The sequence below is a fragment of the Scyliorhinus torazame genome, chromosome 16, assembly GCF_047496885.1.
Source record: "Scyliorhinus torazame isolate Kashiwa2021f chromosome 16, sScyTor2.1, whole genome shotgun sequence".
Lineage (NCBI taxonomy): Eukaryota > Metazoa > Chordata > Chondrichthyes > Carcharhiniformes > Scyliorhinidae > Scyliorhinus > Scyliorhinus torazame.
In genome coordinates this window covers 96,837,222-96,855,571 of record NC_092722.1, presented here as the reverse complement: position 1 = coordinate 96,855,571, position 18,350 = coordinate 96,837,222, and the positions used below count along the sequence as shown (strand labels likewise).

The window sequence follows — 18,350 nt, the reverse complement described above, 5'->3', positions numbered from 1 at the left end:
GTAATACTGTGTATTGTACTGTAACTCTGCAGAGGTTCGGTCACTGGTAGGTAACCCGACCTGGCCACGGAGAGCTCCGCCTTAGCCACTCCCCCGGGAGTCAGTATAAGAATCTCTTCTGGGACAGGCCCCATTCTGTCTGGGGTCGTCTGTGTCGGGTAAGCCTCCCATGTAGTATATTAAAGCCTGAGTTAAAGTCTCACATGTCTTTGTGGTTCTTGACGCTTAGCGCATCAGAGAGTGACTGAGACAGAGTGTGACTGAGGGAGAGAGTGACTGAGAGAGAGAGTGACTGAGAGAGAGTGACTGAGTGGGTGACTGAGAGAGAGTGACCAAGAGAGAGAGCGACTCCGGGAGAGAATGACAGAAATAGAGAGTGACTGAGACAGAGTGTGACTGAGGGAGAGAGTGAGTGAGAGAGAGATTGACTGAGGGAGAGTGACTGAGAGGGTGACTGAGAGAGAGAGTGACTGAGAGGGTGACTGAGAGAGAGAGTGACTGAGAGAGAGAGTGACTGAGAGAGAGTGACTGAGAGAGAGTGACTGAGAGAGAGTGACTGAGAGAGAGTGACTGAGAGAGAGTGACTGAGCGGGTGACTGAGAGAGAGAGTGACTGAGAGAGAGTGACTGAGCGAGAGTGAGTGACAGAGAGAGTGACAGAGAGAGAGAGTGACAGAGAGAAAGACTGACAGAGAGAGTGACTGAGAGAGTGAGTGACAGAGAGAGAGAGAGTGACTGAGAGTGAGTAACTGAGAGAGAGAGCGAATGCTAGAGAGTGACTGATAGAGAGAGTGACTGGGAGAGAGTGACAGAGAGAGAGTGACTGAGAGAGACTGAGAGAGAGTGACTGAGAGGGTGACTGAGGGAGAGAGTGACTGAGGGAGGGAGTAACTGAGAAAGAGTGACTGAGAGAGAGTGATTGAGAGAGAGAGTGACTGAGAGTGAGTGATAGAGAGAGTGACTGAGAGGGAGTGACTGAGAGAGAGAGTGACTGAGACAGAGAGTGACTGAGAGAGTGACTGAGAGAGAGTGTGACTGAGAGAGAGTGACAGAGAGAGAGTGACTGAGAGAGAGAGTGACTGAGAGAGCGTGACTGAGAGAGAGAGAGTGACAGAGAGAGATAGTGACTGAGAGAGAGTGTCAGAGAGAGTGACAGAGAGAGAGAGTGACAGAGAGAGAGAGTGACTGAGAGAGAGAGTGACTGAGAGAATGACTGAGAGAGAGAGTGACTGAGAGAGAGAGTGACTGAGAAAGTGACTGAGAAAGTGACACAGTAAGAAGTCTTACAACACAAGGTTAAAGTACAACAGGTTTGTTTCAAATCACTAGCTTTCGGAGCACTGCTCCTTCCTCAGGTGAATGAACAGGTAGGTTCCAGAAACATTTATTTAGTCAAACTCAAAGATACTTTGAATGCGAGTATTTGCGGGTGATTAAGTCTTTATAGAGCCAGAAAGAGGGGGTAAATAAATAAATTAAGTAAAAACTTAATTACCCGCAAATTCTTGCATTAAAAGCATTGTCTTGCATCTTTGACTTTTTCGATATAAATGTTCCTGGAACATACCTCTTCATTCACCTGAGGAAGGAGCAGTGCTCTCAAAGCTAATGATTTGAAACAAACCTGTTGGACTTTAATCTGGTGCTGTAAGACTTTTTACTGTGCTCACCTCAGTCCAACGGCAGCATCTCCACATCGAGAAAGTGACAGAGAGAGGGAGTGGCAGAGATAATCACAGCGAGAGAGTGACTGATAGAGTGTGGCAGAGAGAGAGAGTGACTGAGAGAGAGTGACAGAGAGAATGACTGAGTGAGAGTGAGTGAGAGGCAGAGTGACTGAGGGAGAGAGTGACTGAGTGAGTGAGTGTCAGAGAGAGATTGACAGAGAGAGAGAGAGACAGAGAGTGACAGAAAGAGAGTGACAGAGAGAGTGGCTGAGAGAAAGAGTGACTGAGAGAGAGAGTGACTGAGTCATAGAGTGACAGAGAGAGAGAGCCTGCAACCAGCTCAAGATCCAATGAGATTTGTGTTGACATAGACAGTGATAGCATGTGCTGGTTACATTGACAGACAGGCACAGGCAGTGGTGGTACTGACATCGGGGACAGACAGTACTGGGAAGCTTGACAGGCAGGTACAGGAGGTGGCAGGTACACGGACAAATGGGGACATGCAATGGTGGGCTCATTGATAGCGGGGACAAGTGGCAGTGGGTACATTGACAGCTATGACAGGAGGTGGTGCGTACATTGACAGCTATGACAGGAGGTGGTGGGTACATTGACAGACAGCGACAGGTGACAGTGGGTACATTGACAGCTATGACAGGAGGTGGTGGGTACATTGATAGACAGCAACAGGTGGTGGTGCGTACATTGACAGGCACATGCAGTGGTGGGTACATCAACACACAGGGACAGGCGATGGTGGTTACATTACAAATGGCGATAGGCGATGGCAGTTACACTGACAGATGGACATAGCTGGTGGTGGATACACTGGCAGACACAGGTGGTGGTGGGTACCCGGACAGACAAACAGGGACAGGCAGTGGTGGTAACATTGACAGCTCATACATACAATTTACAATGCAGAAGGAAGCAATTCAGCCCATCGTGTCTGCACCAGCCCTTGTAAAGAGCACCCTACTTTAATCCCACACATCCACCCTGTCCCCGTAACCCCATCTAACCATTTTTGGACACTAAGGGGCAATTTAACATGGCCCATCGCCTGACCTACATATCTTTGGACTGTGGGAGGAAACCAGACCACCCGGAGGAAACCCACGGAGACACGTGGGTCTCGGATCATGTTTTCCAGGTCCTTAATGGGGAGGGCGAGCAGCCCCAAGTCGTGGTCCACGTTGGCACTAACGACATAGGTAGGAAAGGGGACAAGGATGTCAGGCAGGCTTTCAGGGAGCTAGGATGGAAGCTCAAAACGAGAACAAACAGAGTTGTTATCTCTGGGTTGTTGCCCGTGCCACGTGATAATGAAATGAGGAATAGGGAGAGAGAGCAATTAAACATGTGGCTACAGGGATGGTGCAGGCGGGAGGGATTCAGATTTCTGGATAACTGGGGCTCTTTCTGGGGAAGGTGGGACCTCTTCAGACAGGATGGTCTACATCTGAACCTGAGGGGCACAAATATCCTGGGGGGGAGATTTGTTAGTGCTCTTTGGGGGGGTTTAAACTAATGCAGCAGGGGCATGGGAACCTGATTGTAGTTTTAGGGTACGGGAGAATGAGAGTATAGAGGTCAGGAGCACAGATTTGACTTCGCAGGAGGGGGCCAGTGTTCAGGTAGGTGGTTTGAAGTGTGTCTACTTCAATGCCAGGAGTATACGAAATAAGGTAGGGGAACTGGCAGCATGGGTTGGTACTTGGGACTTCGATGTTGTGGCCATTTCGGAGACATGGATAGAGCAGGGACAGGAATGGATGTTGCAGGTTCCGGGGTTTAGGTGTTTTAGTAAGCTCAGAGAAGGAGGCAAAAGAGGGGGAGGTGTGGCGCTGCTAGTCAAGAGCAGTATTACAGTGGCGGAGAGGATGCTAGATGGGGACTCTTCTTCCGAGGTAGTATGGGCTGAGGTTAGAAACAGGAAAGGAGAGGTCACCCTGTTGGGAGTTTTCTCTAGGCCTCCAAATAGTTCGAGGGATGTAGAGGAAAGGATGGCGAAGATGATTCTGGATAAGAGCGAAAGTAACAGGGTAGTTATTATGGGAGACTTTAACTTTCCAAATATTGACTGGAAAAGATATAGTTCGAGTACATTAGATGGGTCGTTCTTTGTACAATGTGTGCAGGAGGGTTTCCTGACACAATATGTTGACAGGCCAACAAGAGGCGAGGCCACTTTGGATTTGGTTTTGGGTAATGAACCAGGCCAGGTGTTGGATTTGGAGGTTGGAGAGCACTTTGGGGACAGTGACCACAATTTGGTGACGTTTAGGTTAGTGATGGAAAGGGATAAGTATACACCGCAGGGCAAGAGTTATAGCTGGGGGAAGCCAATTATGATGCCATTAGACGTGACTTGGGGGGGATAGGTTGGAGAAGTAGGCTGCAAGTGTTGGGCACACTGGATATGTGGAGCTTGTTCAAGGAACAGCTACTGCGTGTTCTTGATAAGTACGTACCGGTCAGGCAGGGAGGAAGGCGTCGAGCGAGGGAACCGTGGTTTACCAAAGAAGTGGAATCTCTTGTTAAGAGGAAGAAGGAGGCCTATGTGAAGATGAGGTGTGAAGTTTCAGTTGGGGCGATTGATAGTTACAAGGTAGCGAGGAAGGATCTAAAGAGAGAGCTAAGATGAGCAAGGAGGGGACATGAGAAGTATTTTGCAGGTAGGATCAAGGAAAACCCAAAAGCTTTCTATAGGTATGTCAGGAATAAAAGAATGACTAGGGTAAGAGTAGGGCCAGTCAAGGACAGGGATGGGAAATTGTGTGTAGAGTCTGAAGAGATAGGCGAGATACTAAATGAATATTTTTCGTCAGTATTCACTCAGGAAAAAGATAATGTTGTGGAGGAGAATGCTGAGACCCAGGCTATTAGAATAGATGGCATTGAGGTACGTAGGGAAGAGGTGTTGGCAATTCTGGGCAGGCTGAAAATAGATAAGTCCCCGGGGCCTGATGGGATTTATCCTAGGATTCTCTGGGAAGCCAGGGAAGAGATTGCTGGGCCTTTGGCTTTGATTTTTATGTCATCATTGGCTACAGGAATAGTGCCAGAGGACTGGAGGATAGCAAATGTGGTCCCTTTGTCCAAAAAGGGGAGTAGAGACAACCCCGGCAACTATAGACCAGTGAGCCTCACGTCTGTTGTGGGTAAAGTCTTGGAGGGGATTATAAGAGACAAGATTTATAATCATCTAGATAGGAATAATATGATCAGGGATAGTCAGCATGGCTTTGTGAAGGGTAGGTCATGCCTCACAAACCTTATCGAGTTCTTTGAGAAGGTGACTGAACAGGTAGACGAGGGTAGAGCAGTTGATGTGGTGTATATGGATTTCAGTAAAGCGTTTAAGGTTCCCCACGGTAGGCTATTGCAGAAAATACGGAGGCTGGGGATTGAGGGTGATTTAGAGATGTGGATCAGAAATTGGCTAGCTGAAAGAAGACAGAGGGTGGTGGTTGATGGGAAATGTTCAGAATGGAGTTCAGTTACAAGTGGCGTACCACAAGGATCTGTTCTGGGGCCGTTGCTGTTTGTCATTTTTATCAACGACCTAGAGGAGGGTGCAGAAGGGTGGGTGAGTAAATTTGCAGACGACACTAAAGTCGGTGGTGTTGTCGACAGTGTGGAAGGATGTAGCAGGTTACAGAGGGACATAGATAAGCTGCAGAGCTGGGCTGAGAGGTGGCAAATGGTGAGGTGATTCACTTTGGAAGGAATAACAGGAATGCGGAATATTTGGCTAATGGTAAAGTTCTTGGAAGTGTGGATGAGCAGAGGGATCTAGGTTTCCATGTACATAGATCCCTGAAAGTTGCCACCCAGGTTGATAGGGTTGTGAAGAAGGCCTATGGAGTGTTGGCCTTTATTGGTAGAGGTATTGAGTTCCGGAGTCATGAGGTCATGTTGCAGCTGTACAAAACTCTGGTACGGCCGCATTTGGAGTATTGCGTACAGTTCTGGTCACCGCATTGTAGGAAGGACGTGGAAGCTTTGGAGCGGGTGCAGAGGAGATTTAACAAAGAACAACAAAGAATAAAGAAATGTACAGCACAGGAACAGGCCCTTCGGCCCTCCAAGCCCGTGCCAACCATACTGCCCGACTAAACTACAATCTTCTACACTTCCTGGGTCCGTATCCTTCGATTCCCATCCTATTCATATATTTGTCAAGATGCCCCTTAAATGTCCCTATCGTCCCTGCTTCCTCTACCTCCTCCGGTAGCGAGTTCCAGGTACCCACTACCCTCTGCGTAAAAAACTTGCCTCGTACATCTACTCTAAACCTTGCCCCTCTCACCTTAAACCTATGCCCCCTAGTAATTGACCCCTCTACCCTGGGGAAAAGCCTCTGACTATCCACTCTGTCTATGCCCCTCATAATTTTGTATACCTCTATCAGGTCGCCCCTCAACCTCCTTCGTTCCAGTGAAAACAAACCGAGTTTATTCAATCGCTCCTCATAGCTTATGCCCTCCATACCAGGCAACATTCTGGTAAATCTCTTCTGCACCCTCTCTAAAGCCTCCACATCCTTCTGGTAGTGTGGCGACCAGAATTGAACACTATACTCCAAGTGTGGCCTAACTAAGGTTCTATACAGCTGCAACATGACTTGCCAATTCTTATACTCAATGCCCCGGCCAATGAAGGCAAGCATGCCGTATGCCTTCTTGACTACCTTCTCCACCTGTGTTGCCCCTTTCAATGACATGTGGACCTGTACTCCTAGATCTCTTTGACTTTCAATACTCTTGAGGGTTCTACCATTCACTGTATATTCCCTACCTGCATTAGACCTTCCAAAATGCATTACCTCACATTTGTCCGGATTAAACTCCATCTGCCATCTCTCCGCCCAAGTCTCCAGACAATCTAAATCCTGCTGTATCCTCAGACAGTCCTCATCGCTATCCGCAATTCCACCAACCTTTGTGTCATCTGCAAACTTACTAATCAGACCAGTTACATTTTCCTCCAAATCATTTATATATACTACAAAGAGCAAAGGTCCCAGCACTGATCCCTGTGGAACACCACTGGTCACAGCCCTCCAATTAGAAAAGCATCCCTCCATTGCTACCCTCCGCCTTCTATGGCCTAGCCAGTTCTGTATCCACCTTGCCAGTTCACCCCTGATCCCATGTGACGTCACCTTTTGTACTAGTCTACCATGAGGGACCTTGTCAAAGGCCTTACTGAAGTCCATATAGACAACATCTACTGCCCTACCTGCATCAATCATCTTAGTGACCTCCTCGAAAAACTCTATCAAGTTAGTGAGACACGACCTCCCCTTCACAAAACCGTGCTGCCTCTCACTAATACGTCCATTTGCTTCCAAATGGGAGTAGATCCTGTCTCGAAGAATTCTCTCCAGTAATTTCCCTACCACTGAAGTAAGGCTCACCGGCCTGTAGTTCCCTGGATTATCCTTGCTACCCTTCTTAAACAGAGGAACAACATTGGCTATTCTCCAGTCCTCCGGGACATCCCCTGAAGACAGCGAGGATCCAAAGATTTCTGTCAAGGCCTCAGCAATTTCCTCTCCAGCCTCCTTCAGTATTCTGGGGTAGATCCCATCAGGCCCTGGGGACTTATCTACCTTAATATTTTTTAAGACACCCAACACCTCGTCTTTTTGGATCACAATGTGACCCAGGCTATCTACACCCCCTTCTCCAGACTCAACATCTACCAATTCCTTCTCTTTGGTGAATACTGATGCAAAGTATTCATTTAGTACCTCGGCCATTTCCTCTGGCTCCACACATAGATTCCCTTGCCTATCCTTCAGTGGGCCAACCCTTTCCCTGGCTACCCTCTTGCTTTTTATGTACGTGTAAAAAGCCTTGGGATTTTCCTTAACCCTATTTGCTAATGACTTTTCGTGACCCCTTCTAGCCCTCCTGACTCCTTGCTTAAGTTCCTTCCTACTTTCCTTATATGCCACACAGGCTTCGTCTGTTCCCAGCCTCTTAGCCCTGACAAATGCCTCCTTTTTCTTTTTGACGAGGCCTACAATATCACTCGTCATCCAAGGTTCCCGAAAATTGCCGTATTTATCTTTCTTCCTCACAGGAACATGCCGGTCCTGTATTCCTTTCAACTGACACTTGAAAGCCTCCCACATGTCAGATGTTGATTTGCCCTCAAACATCCGCCCCCAATCTATGTTCTTCAGTTCCCGCCTAATATTGTTATAATTAGCCTTCCCCCAATTTAGCACATTCATCCTCGGACCACTCTTATCCTTGTCCACCAGTACTTTAAAACTTACTGAATTGTGGTCACTGTTACCGAAATGCTCCCCTACTGAAACATCTACCACCTGGCCGGGCTCATTCCCCAATACCAGGTCCAGTACCGCCCCTTCCCTAGTTGGACTGTTTACATATTGTTTTAAGAAGCCCTCCTGGATGCTCCTTACAAACTCCGCCCCGTCTAAGCCCCTGGCACTAAGTGAGTCCCAGTCAATATTGGGGAAGTTGAAGTCTCCCATCACCACAACCCTGTTGTTTTTACTCTTTTCCAAAATCTGTTTACCAGGATGTTGCCTGGTATGGAGGGAAAATCTTATGAGGAAAGGCTGATGGACTTGAGGTTGTTTTCGTTAGAGAGAAGAAGGTTAAGAGGAGACTTAATAGAGGCATACAAAATGATCAGAGGGTTCGATAGGGTGGACAGTGAGAGCCTTCTCCCGCGGATGGAAATGGCTAGCACGAGGGGACATAGCTTTAAACTGAGGGGTAATAGATATAGGACAGAGGTCAGAGGTAGGTTCTTTACGCAAAGAGTAGTGAGGCCGTGGAATGCCCTACCTGCTACAGTAGTGAACTCGCCAACATTGAGGCCATTTAAAAGTTTATTGGATAAGCATATGAATGATAATGGCATAGTGTAGGTTAGATGGCTTTTGTTTCGGTGCAACATCGTGGGCCGAAGGGCCTGTACTGCGCTGTATCGTTCTATGTTCTATGTTCTATGACACGGGGAGATCATGCAGACTCCGCACAGACAGTGACCCAAGCCGGGAATCGAACCTGGAACTCTGGAGCTGTGAAGCAACTGTGCTAACCATTGTGCTACCATGTTGCCCACTGTACCCTATGTACCCAATTCAGAGGCAAAAATACAGATCAGTCACAATCTAATTGATTACAGAAAAGGGTCTGAGGGTTGAATGACCTGTTCCTGTACCAATGTTCCTGACCCTCTTCTCACAGAGCAAACTGTTCAGATCACAGGCAATGTTCTTTACCCAGTGTTCCTTAATGTTTCCCAATAATATTTGCCAATTTCCGGGCCACAAATTAAAAAATAGAAAGTTTGGAGCACAGGAAGTATAAAAAGGCCACAGTCCCATCTAGATGATCCTCCTCCATGCAGGTAGTCACATGATAAACTGTGGTTGAGTAGTTGTTTAATCACAGAAATTAATCTCTATCGATTGGTCTACCACAGACCCTGACAGGAGGTGAGGACCCCCCCCCCCCCCCCACCCACCATTGGTGGAGAGCCTTGGGGACCAGAGTTTCAAAGTTCTGTTCCGCCCAAGCACGTTACACTCACCACGTCATGTCTCAAATTACTCACATTCTGTGTCCCAAGTTGGGAGTAAGAAGTGATGTGAGGAAGAACTTCAAAGGACAGTCAAGTTGTGGAATAATTTCCTAATGTTGGAATGTTAGTGGACGGCATAAATTAAGTTGAGGCAATTAAGTGACACGATTGGGGGTTGAGCTGTGCTGGGGGTTATCTGATGTGTGGTTTGCTTTCATGGAATCCCTACAGTGCAGAAGGAGGCCATTGGCCTATCGAGTCTGCACCGGCTCTTGGAAAGAGCACCCTACTTAAGCCCACGCCTCTACCCAATCCCCGTAACCCAATGATTCCACATAACCTTTTGGACACTAAGGGGCAATTTAGGCCAATCCACCTAACCTGCACGTCTTTGGACTGTTGAAGGAAACTGGAGCACCCGGAGGAAACCCACTTAGACACGGGGAGAAAGTGCAAACTCCACACAGGCAGAGGCCGGAATTGAACCCGGGTGCTGGTACTGCGAAGTAGCAGTGCTAGCCACTATGCCACCGTGCCAACCTTTTGTTTGGCATTTCTACTAATTTCAAGAACTGGATGAAAGGAAGGTTCCTCTGACAGTAAATGTTATTAATCAAAGGTGTAAAGCTATTGGATCCCATGATGCTTCATTAATCTTTCTTCTGTTGTCATTAACAGATTTCGCGTTGGGTTTAAGAAAGCTTTTCGTTGCTGCCCTTTTATACACGTTAGTAAGTATGATGAACAGGAGTTAACAACAACAGCAAGCTTCCGAACTACACGTAGCAGCACTTACACCATGACTAGAATGGAGACAACAACAAATTGTCGCATCAATTCCAATTATGAAGAAACTGAAGAGACAAAGAGAGAATATGTCAGCTCTCAAACCATTCTTTGAAACGCATAACTTCCTGTATCAGACTGTTATCCCTTCAGAGATTGAATCACAGAATTGTCATAGTCCAGAAGGAGGCTAGTTGTCCATCGAGACAAGGAGCAATACCGTGAGACACAGTTCCCACATGGAGCCACTTGCTCCAGCCAAGGAGAACCAAACATTGAGTCAGGTTCCTAATTCTCAACTCCAGATTCCCAATTCTTTTGATCCAGATTCCACAAAGGTTCCGGAATCTTCCACTCCAGTTCCTAATTCTCCAATTCCAGTTCCCGTTCTCCAGTTCTGACTCCTGATCTGACTCCGAAGCTGGGTCCCAATTCATCAATCATGTCCCCAAGTTCTCCAATCCAGCAATTTGGCTTCTCACATCGTGAACTATACTGTACACTGGGATAGAACTGGCAGCTGAAGGTGTAGTGAGTTCACCTTATACTGTAACATTCATTGCAGTGTCTACATTTTGGGCCTTTAACCTTGCATTCTTTCTGTATATTCCTGAAGATAAGGGCCAAAATTCTCCCCCAACGGCGGGATGCCCGCCGACTGGCGCCAAAGCCGGCGCCAATCAGACGGGCATTGCGCCAGCCCAAAGGTGCGGAAGGCTCCGCATCTTTGGCGGCCTAGCCCCAACATTGAGGGGCTAGGCCGACGCCAGAGGGATTTCCGCCCCGCCAGCTGGCGGAAATGGCGTTTGTTGCCCTGCCAGCTGGCGCGGAAATGCGGCGCATGCACGGGAGCGTCAGCGGCCGCTGTCAGTTTCCCAGCGCATGCGCGGGAGCGTCAGCGGCCGCTGTCAGTTTCCCGCGCATGCGCAGTGGGGAGAGTCTCTTCCGCCTCCGCCATGGTGGAGGCCGTAGCGGAGGCGGAAGGGAAAGAGTGCCCCCACGGCACAGGCCCGCCCGTGGATCGGTGGGCCCCGATCGCGGGCCAGGCCACCGAGGGGGCACCCCCCGGTGTCAGATCGCCCCGCGCCCCCCCCCCCAGGACCCTGGAGCCCACCCACGCCGCCTGGTCCCGCCGGTAAATACCAGGTTTGATTTACGTCGGCGGGACAGGCAATTCCTGGGCGGGACTTCGGCCCATCCGGGCCGGAGAATCCAGCGGGGGGTCCCGCCAACCGGCGCGGCCGGATTCCCGCCCCCGCCCAATCTCCGGGAGCGGAGATTTCGGCGGGGCGGGATTCACGGCGGCCAACGGCCATTCTCTGACCCGGCAGGGGTCGGAGAATGACGCCCCAGATGTGTAAATACAGGATAGAGGAAAAAAAAAGACTTGGATTTGTATAGTACCTCTCTGAACCCCCGAATGTTCAAAAATGCTTGATTACAATTGAGGTATTTTGAAGTTTAGGCATCATTCCAGTTATATTTTTTGTGAATGAAGCAGTTTCAATCATTTGTCTTCTGGAAATGTGATTCATTGTTAAAACCAATGGGCTAGTTTATTATAGAAAAATAACTGTTGAAATGTAGGGTTAATCATATTTAAATTTACATTCCGTGAATACATTTGTCTTTTGCGATTGTTTCAGTTTTATCTTGGCGTCTGGGGTATTTTGGAATGTTGGAGTCGATAAACAAGGCAAATCACAGCCACTAAATCATATCATCAACATCCTGATTTCAACCCATCCTACACAGAGTAGAGAACTTCAGAAATAACTCCTTGTATGGGGGTTTTGGGATGAACTTTGTGGTCCACTCACACTGGAATAGTTGATGTGGGTGACGAGCTGTGACCCCATCCTCTCCCCACATTACAGGGGCTGGGGAAGGCATCAGGCAGCTTTCCCACCCTTAGGGCAATGAGGCTGTTACGTGGACTATTAAATGCCATTAACGGCTTTGTTCTGCTTCTGTTGGAATTGTTTGGTCTGTGGGGGGAGGAGGGGACATGATGAACAGCCCAAGAGCTTTCACTGTGTGCTCTGGAGAGCAGGAAGGGCGGTACCTCCTTTGGGGAAATCCCAAATCGGGGCCACCCACCCCATGATGGTAATCCCATTTGCCCCTTCACCCCTAGCCTCTCTAATTCAAACTCTCCCAGATCCCCTCCATTCCTCTCGCTGGGGTTTCCCAGCTGTAAGTGTTCAGAATGCTCGGCCTTTCCTGAGTCTGGTATCCATCTTATCATCTTCAATGGGACAGGTTGTAGTCCCATCCTTGGCCACTCCTATCTTTTGGCACTTCTGGGGCTACAAAGCTATTAGCCAATCTGATTGGCCGGCTACTCTCTAGGCAGAAACCCACTTTCACCATAATAAGGCTGCCTCCTGCGTATTATCACACTGTAGATTATCACTAAAGCATTGGTGAACTTTAGGGCCCGTTGTAAAATTCACCCAGGTTATTATATCTGTAGTAGAAAGATACAGATACAGGGGGGGCTGGTTTAGCACAGTGGGCTAAGCAGCTGGCTTGTAATGCAGAACAATGCCAGCAGCGCGGGTTCAATTCCTGTACCAGCCTCCTCGAACAGGTGCCGGAATGTGGCGATGAGGGGCTTTTTACAGTAACTTCATTGAAGCCTACTTGTGACAATAAGCAATTATTATTAGAGTGGCAAGGTTAATTCACAATCATTTTTGACTGGGTCGTCTTGTTTGCTTTCCCTTGTCAGTAGTTATTTTCATCAGCTTTTTTCAGATTGGAACATTTCAGTGTTCCTCTTTCAGTGGCTGTGTCTCCTCTGCCAGCTTTTCAAAACAATCTCAGCTCCACTTCTGACACCATGTGATGAGTTCAAAAACATACAGAGTCTTTATTGAACTGAATGTAAGATGGCTCCCACCAGTCCTGTGCCTCAAAGGTCACATGACTATGACAAGCAAGATAGGACCTTTGTTACATAATCTCATAAAATATAGAATTGTCTTTGGCATAAAAGAGTTGCTCTGGTAGAGAATCACCATAAACCGAAGCCCTTGGTGTTGTTCAAAGATTCAAATTTCATAGCCATTTTTGAAAAGCAGATAATTGGTAGCTAACTTTGTGGCAGAATTCAGGCAGTTTTCAGAACACTGATTTCAGAGCAGTTTTAGAAGATGTGCTCAGAGATAGGCTGGTCTGCGGCATTAACGACGTTAACATTCAACATTGGCTTTTCAGAAGGCTCTGGAAATTTTGCAGGGCATGTATTGCAAGCATAAAGGTGAAAACAGTGGAGTGTTTTAGGTGTGGTGGGCCACAATATACAAATCATTACAAATTATGCAGTTTGTCACCGGTGCAGCAAGAAGGGGAATTTAGTGAAGAAATGCAGGGGTGCGAAGAGCAAGGCAAAGACTGAACAGGAAAATTTAAATTTGAAGAAGCCTTAATCAGCTATACATCATTTAGACAGCTCAGAGCAGGTCGAGGATCAAGCTTTCGGCATGTTTAATGTGAATGACATATGAGCAGAGCATATTTTTGCTACGGTGGTGGAGGATGGTATGCAAATTAAGATGGAGGTGGACACAAGAGCGTCTATTAATAAAGAGATCTAGACGTCAATGCGGGATTCTAGCCAAGCCCCAGATCTTACTCCAGCAGATATTTATCTTTGGATTTATACCTTTCATAAAATAATAGAATCCTCACAGTACAGAACGAGGCCATTCAGCCCATCGAGTCTGCACTGACCCTCACCAACCCTTTTCTTCATATGGAATGTTTGAAGACCATATTGCATATAATAGTCAAGAAGCACGCCTCCTTGTGGTCAAAGGGAAGGTCAGAATTTGCTCGGCTCAACAAAATGCCAGCATGTTCAAGGATAAACTGGGTACACCGCGTGGTACTACTGTGAAGTTGTACATTGATCCTTCGGCTGCGCCTTGCTTTTTCATCCCCGGACAGTGGCCAATGCCATGAGAAAGTGGAGGAGGAGTTTGAACGGCTGAAAATGCTTGGAATCATTGAGCCCATTCAGTTTGCACGTTGGGCAACTCCAGTCGTCCCTGTCCTGAAGAATGATGGTACTGTGCACATGTGAAGTGACTACAAGCTCACCTTTAATCAGGTTTCAAAGTTAGATGCATATCCATTAATGAGGGTGAAAGATTTTTGCTGGAGGAAGATTCAAAGCAGTACGTGACCATCAACACGCATAAAGGGTAGTTCAAGTATAATCGTTTGGTTTTTGACATACCCTCCAGTCCGGCAATCTTCCAAACAATGATGGACAACCTGTTACAAGGCTTTCTTCACTGTCTACTTGGATGACATTTTAATTACAGGGAAGACCGAGGAGGAACACCGCAGCAACCTGGATCAAGTTTTAAAGAGATTTTCAGAGATGGGACTGTATCTGAAAGTGCATTTTTCAGGCACCATGTGTGGAGTGTCTAGGCCACAGAATCACTGCACAAGGCTTATCTCCTGTGGAAGGAATGTTCAAGCGATTAAGGAAGCTCCAGAGCCCAGTAATGTGGCTGAACTTAGGTCATTTGTACGTCTGGTCAACGATTATGGAATGTTTTTGGCAGTGTTGGCTCCACTGTACCTACTTCTACACAAAGAAACAAAATGGAGGTGTGAATCCGCACAGAAGAAAGCTTTCAAAGATGTGAAAGCGTTGCTGCAATCAAAAAATGTACTCGCCCATTTTGATCCAATGAGGGAACTTATCCTGTCGTGTGATGCCTCACCCTACAGTATATGGGCCGGTACTTTCTCACTTAATGGAGGACAGGGCCGTAAAACCCATCGAATTTGCATCTCGGATGCTGACAAAGGCTGAAAAGGGATATTCAGAAATGGACAAAGTGGGTCTAGCTATTGATTTGTGGAAAAAGGATTCAAGGCAGTTCCTCAAGATGGCGCCGGAGCGAGGCGACTCTCTGCGAGCTCTCCCTAACAGATCCTCTTTTTACTTACCTTATAAGCGTTCTAATCTTTTATGTATTTCCTTTTCTTTTCATGTACTTAATGATCTGTTGAGCTGCTCGCAGAAAAATACTTTTCACTGTACCTCGGTACACGTGACAATAAACAAATCCAATCCAATCCAATCTATATCTCTATGGTCATTTATTCACCATGTGTACTCACCATTGAGGAGCCTTTTCAGTAAGTCAGAATGTACTCCTACCATGGCCTCGGCAAGAATACAGTGCTGGGTGCTTACATTGTCAGCTTATCAGTACAGCATCATGTTCAGAGCAGGGAAGGGTAATGTTAACATGGACGAGTTAAATAGTCTCCTTTTACCGGATTTGCCTACCCTGGTATAGTGTACTTCTGAGTCAATTTTCTTACTAGAGAGACTTTTCCCAATCTTCAGTAAGTGTGAAGAAGTAGACAGAGAGAGATCCTATTCTGTCACAAGTTAAAAGATTTTAATGCAAGATCAGCCAACTATCATGGAAGATGATGGGTTGGAACATTATGTGAAGTGTAGGGATGAGTTAACTGTACAGGATGGATGCAAACTGTAAGGGTCAAAAGTGGTCATTCTGCCCCCTGTTCATTCGCAAATCATGGATGAAATTCATGAGTCTTATTCAGGTGCTTCCAAAACGAAAAGTCTAGCCAGGTCATATGTTTGGTGGCCTAATATGGATCTGGACATGTAGAACAAGGTGAAATCCATTTCGGCATGTCACATAAACGAGAAGATGGTGTCACCATCCTTGGGAGTGACCTGATAGGCCTTGGTCAAGGCTGCATGTGGACTTTGCGGGACCTTTCATGAGCCACATGTTTTTGATTATTGTAGATGAGCATTCAAAATGGTTGGAAGCGCATTTCATGAGTAATAATACAGCTCCTGTTGCAATTGTGAAGCTACATCAAATTTTTGCAATTCATGGTGGACCAGATTTGCTTGTTTCGGATAGCAGCACTATGTTAGCAAATTAATTGTTTCAAGCATTCGTACATGCGTACTGTGCCATTTAATCCAGCTTCAAATGGTTTAGCAGAAGAAGGGAATGAAGAGAATGGCAGGTGAGGAGTGCAAAACCCTCAAGATTTTTATTTCAGTATCGTGTCACCCTGCAATACACAACCGGGCTCTCTGCAGTGGAATTATTTTAGGTAGAAGGCCCAAGTATCATCTGGATTTGCTTCATCCAAATCTCAGAGCAAAAGTGAGCAGGACACAAGAGAATCAGGAGGCGGGACATGGCCACCACACCAACGAGAGGCAGTTTAAACCTGGTGATCAGGTTTACATTAAGAACTTTGGTAGTAGCCAGAAGTGGTTACCGGGAATAATTTTAAATCAAAGTAGTCCTATTATCTTGGGTCATGAGATTGCAACACGGAAAAGTTGTTCACAGAAACCAAGATTATATTCGCTTACGTTATGACTCAGAGTCAGAAATTTCTGGGAGCCAGTAACCATTACTGATAACAGGGCTAAAGGTAATGCTACTGTGGGTGTTCACCAGTAAGTGATTCCTGTGTTTCCAGATTTGCCAGTTGAGTCTGCAGGGGAAGTGGAAGAGGAACATTTATTTTCAGATTCTCAATCTACCTCTTCACTACAATTCCAGATCATCTGTTACAAGATTGACCTATGGTATTGAATAGGTATTGAATCAACTGCAAAGTTCCTGACAGAACTTTTGCATATTTAAGGCATTACTTTTGTTGTATTTCTGTCCTGATGGGGGACTGAGATTTAAGGGACGAGAAGTGTCATGGAGTGTCATTTTGAGTACAGAGATTTCTTATAAGTCTTTCTCCTCTTTCTTGAGTTTAAGAGCTGTTATGCTGCAACTGTACATGTCCCTGGTGAGGCCACATTTGGAGTATTGTGTGCAGTTCTGGTCACCTCACTATAGGAAGGATGTGGAAGCATTGGAAAGGGTGCAAAGGAGATTTACCAGGATGCTGCCTGGTTTGCAGGATAGGTCTTATGAGGAAAGCGTGGAAATTTTCTCTTTGGAACGGAGGAGGATGAGAGGCGACCTAATAGAGGTTTATAAGATGATGAGGGGGATAGATAGAGTGGACGTTCAGAGACTATTTCCTCGGGTTGATGTAGCTGTTACAAGGGGGCATAACTATAAGGTTCAGGGTGGGAGATATAGGAGGGATGTCCGAGGTAGGTTCTTTACTCAGAGTGGTTAGGGTGTGGAATGGACTGCCTGCTGTGATAGTGGAGTCGGACACTTTAGGAACTTTCAACCCACATGGAGCACACCAGAATGACAGGGAGTGGGATAGCTTGATCTTGGTTTCGGACAAGGCTCGGCACAGCATTGAGGGCCAAAGGGCCTGTTCTGTGCTGTACTGTTTTATGTTCTATGTTCCTGTGTAATTGTTTTACTGGCATCTGTTGAGGGTTTTGAGTATGTGCGGGCTTTGCAGTCTGCAAGCAAGACCTGTAGGCAATACCTGTTTTACTGAAGCTCCTGGTTTCATAGTTATTACTGTCACTCCTGCTCTGCTGAGTTACTGTTATTGTCACATTTGTCATTTATTTATTGATATAAATAAGCTCCTTCTTTTAAACAAAGCATTTGACTACCTTCTTTGTGGTCTCAAGTTACCACAAGTTTGTTAATGCATGCAAACAGTTTTGGTATAATGGATAACGCACAGGTCCATAACAGTGCATGCAAATTTTCCTTTTGTTCATTATGGAAAGGGAAATATTTGGGTTTTGAAATGCAATCATGTAAACAACGCCCTGTCTGGTTTGCCATAGCCATGTGACATCTGCCATGCGGTACAGGGCTGGGCGCAGCCATTTTACTTTCATTGGACATCTCTTTCAAAGAGCTAGCAGAGGCACGACGGACAGAATGGCCTCCTCCTGTATAAACCATTCTATGACAATGAAAACAACACAAAAGTAAGGAGCATCATTAAAAACAGGAGCATCCATCCAATTTTAAAAGAAAATCACAGCATTTCATTTGGAAAAAAAAGGAGAGCTGCAGCAGGGAGTAGGACAAAACAGTCAATCCAATAATTTAAAACAAAATACTGCAGATGCTGCAAATCTGAAATAAAAACAGAAAATGTTGGAATAAGGCAGCAGGTCTGGCAGCATCTGTGGAGAGAGACTTAGAGTTAATGTTTCAAATCCATATGACTCTTCGACAGAACCCCGGCAGTCAATCCAATACTTGGCACAGGCCAGTGCTGATGGAGTTATCTCATCCAGGGACATATGACTCTAACAAGACTGCAAGTACAATATCTCTGGGTGCCCAAGGAACATGAACAGCATTTTAGTTAGTACTGGGCAGCACGGTGGCGCAGT

General features: G+C 46.5%; 1 protein-coding gene across 1 annotated transcript in view; it reads left to right on the top strand.

Moving 5' to 3' along the window:
- Positions 1-17,597, top strand: part of tacr2 (tachykinin receptor 2) — a 370,111-nt gene extending 352,514 nt beyond the window's left edge. Inside the window, exon 5 of the mRNA XM_072478767.1 lies at positions 9,926-17,597. Coding sequence (XP_072334868.1) covers positions 9,926-10,148 — 223 coding nt within the window. The 3' untranslated portion in view covers positions 10,149-17,597. The remainder of the gene's footprint in view (positions 1-9,925) is intronic.
- Positions 17,598-18,350: the final 753 nt, after the last annotated feature.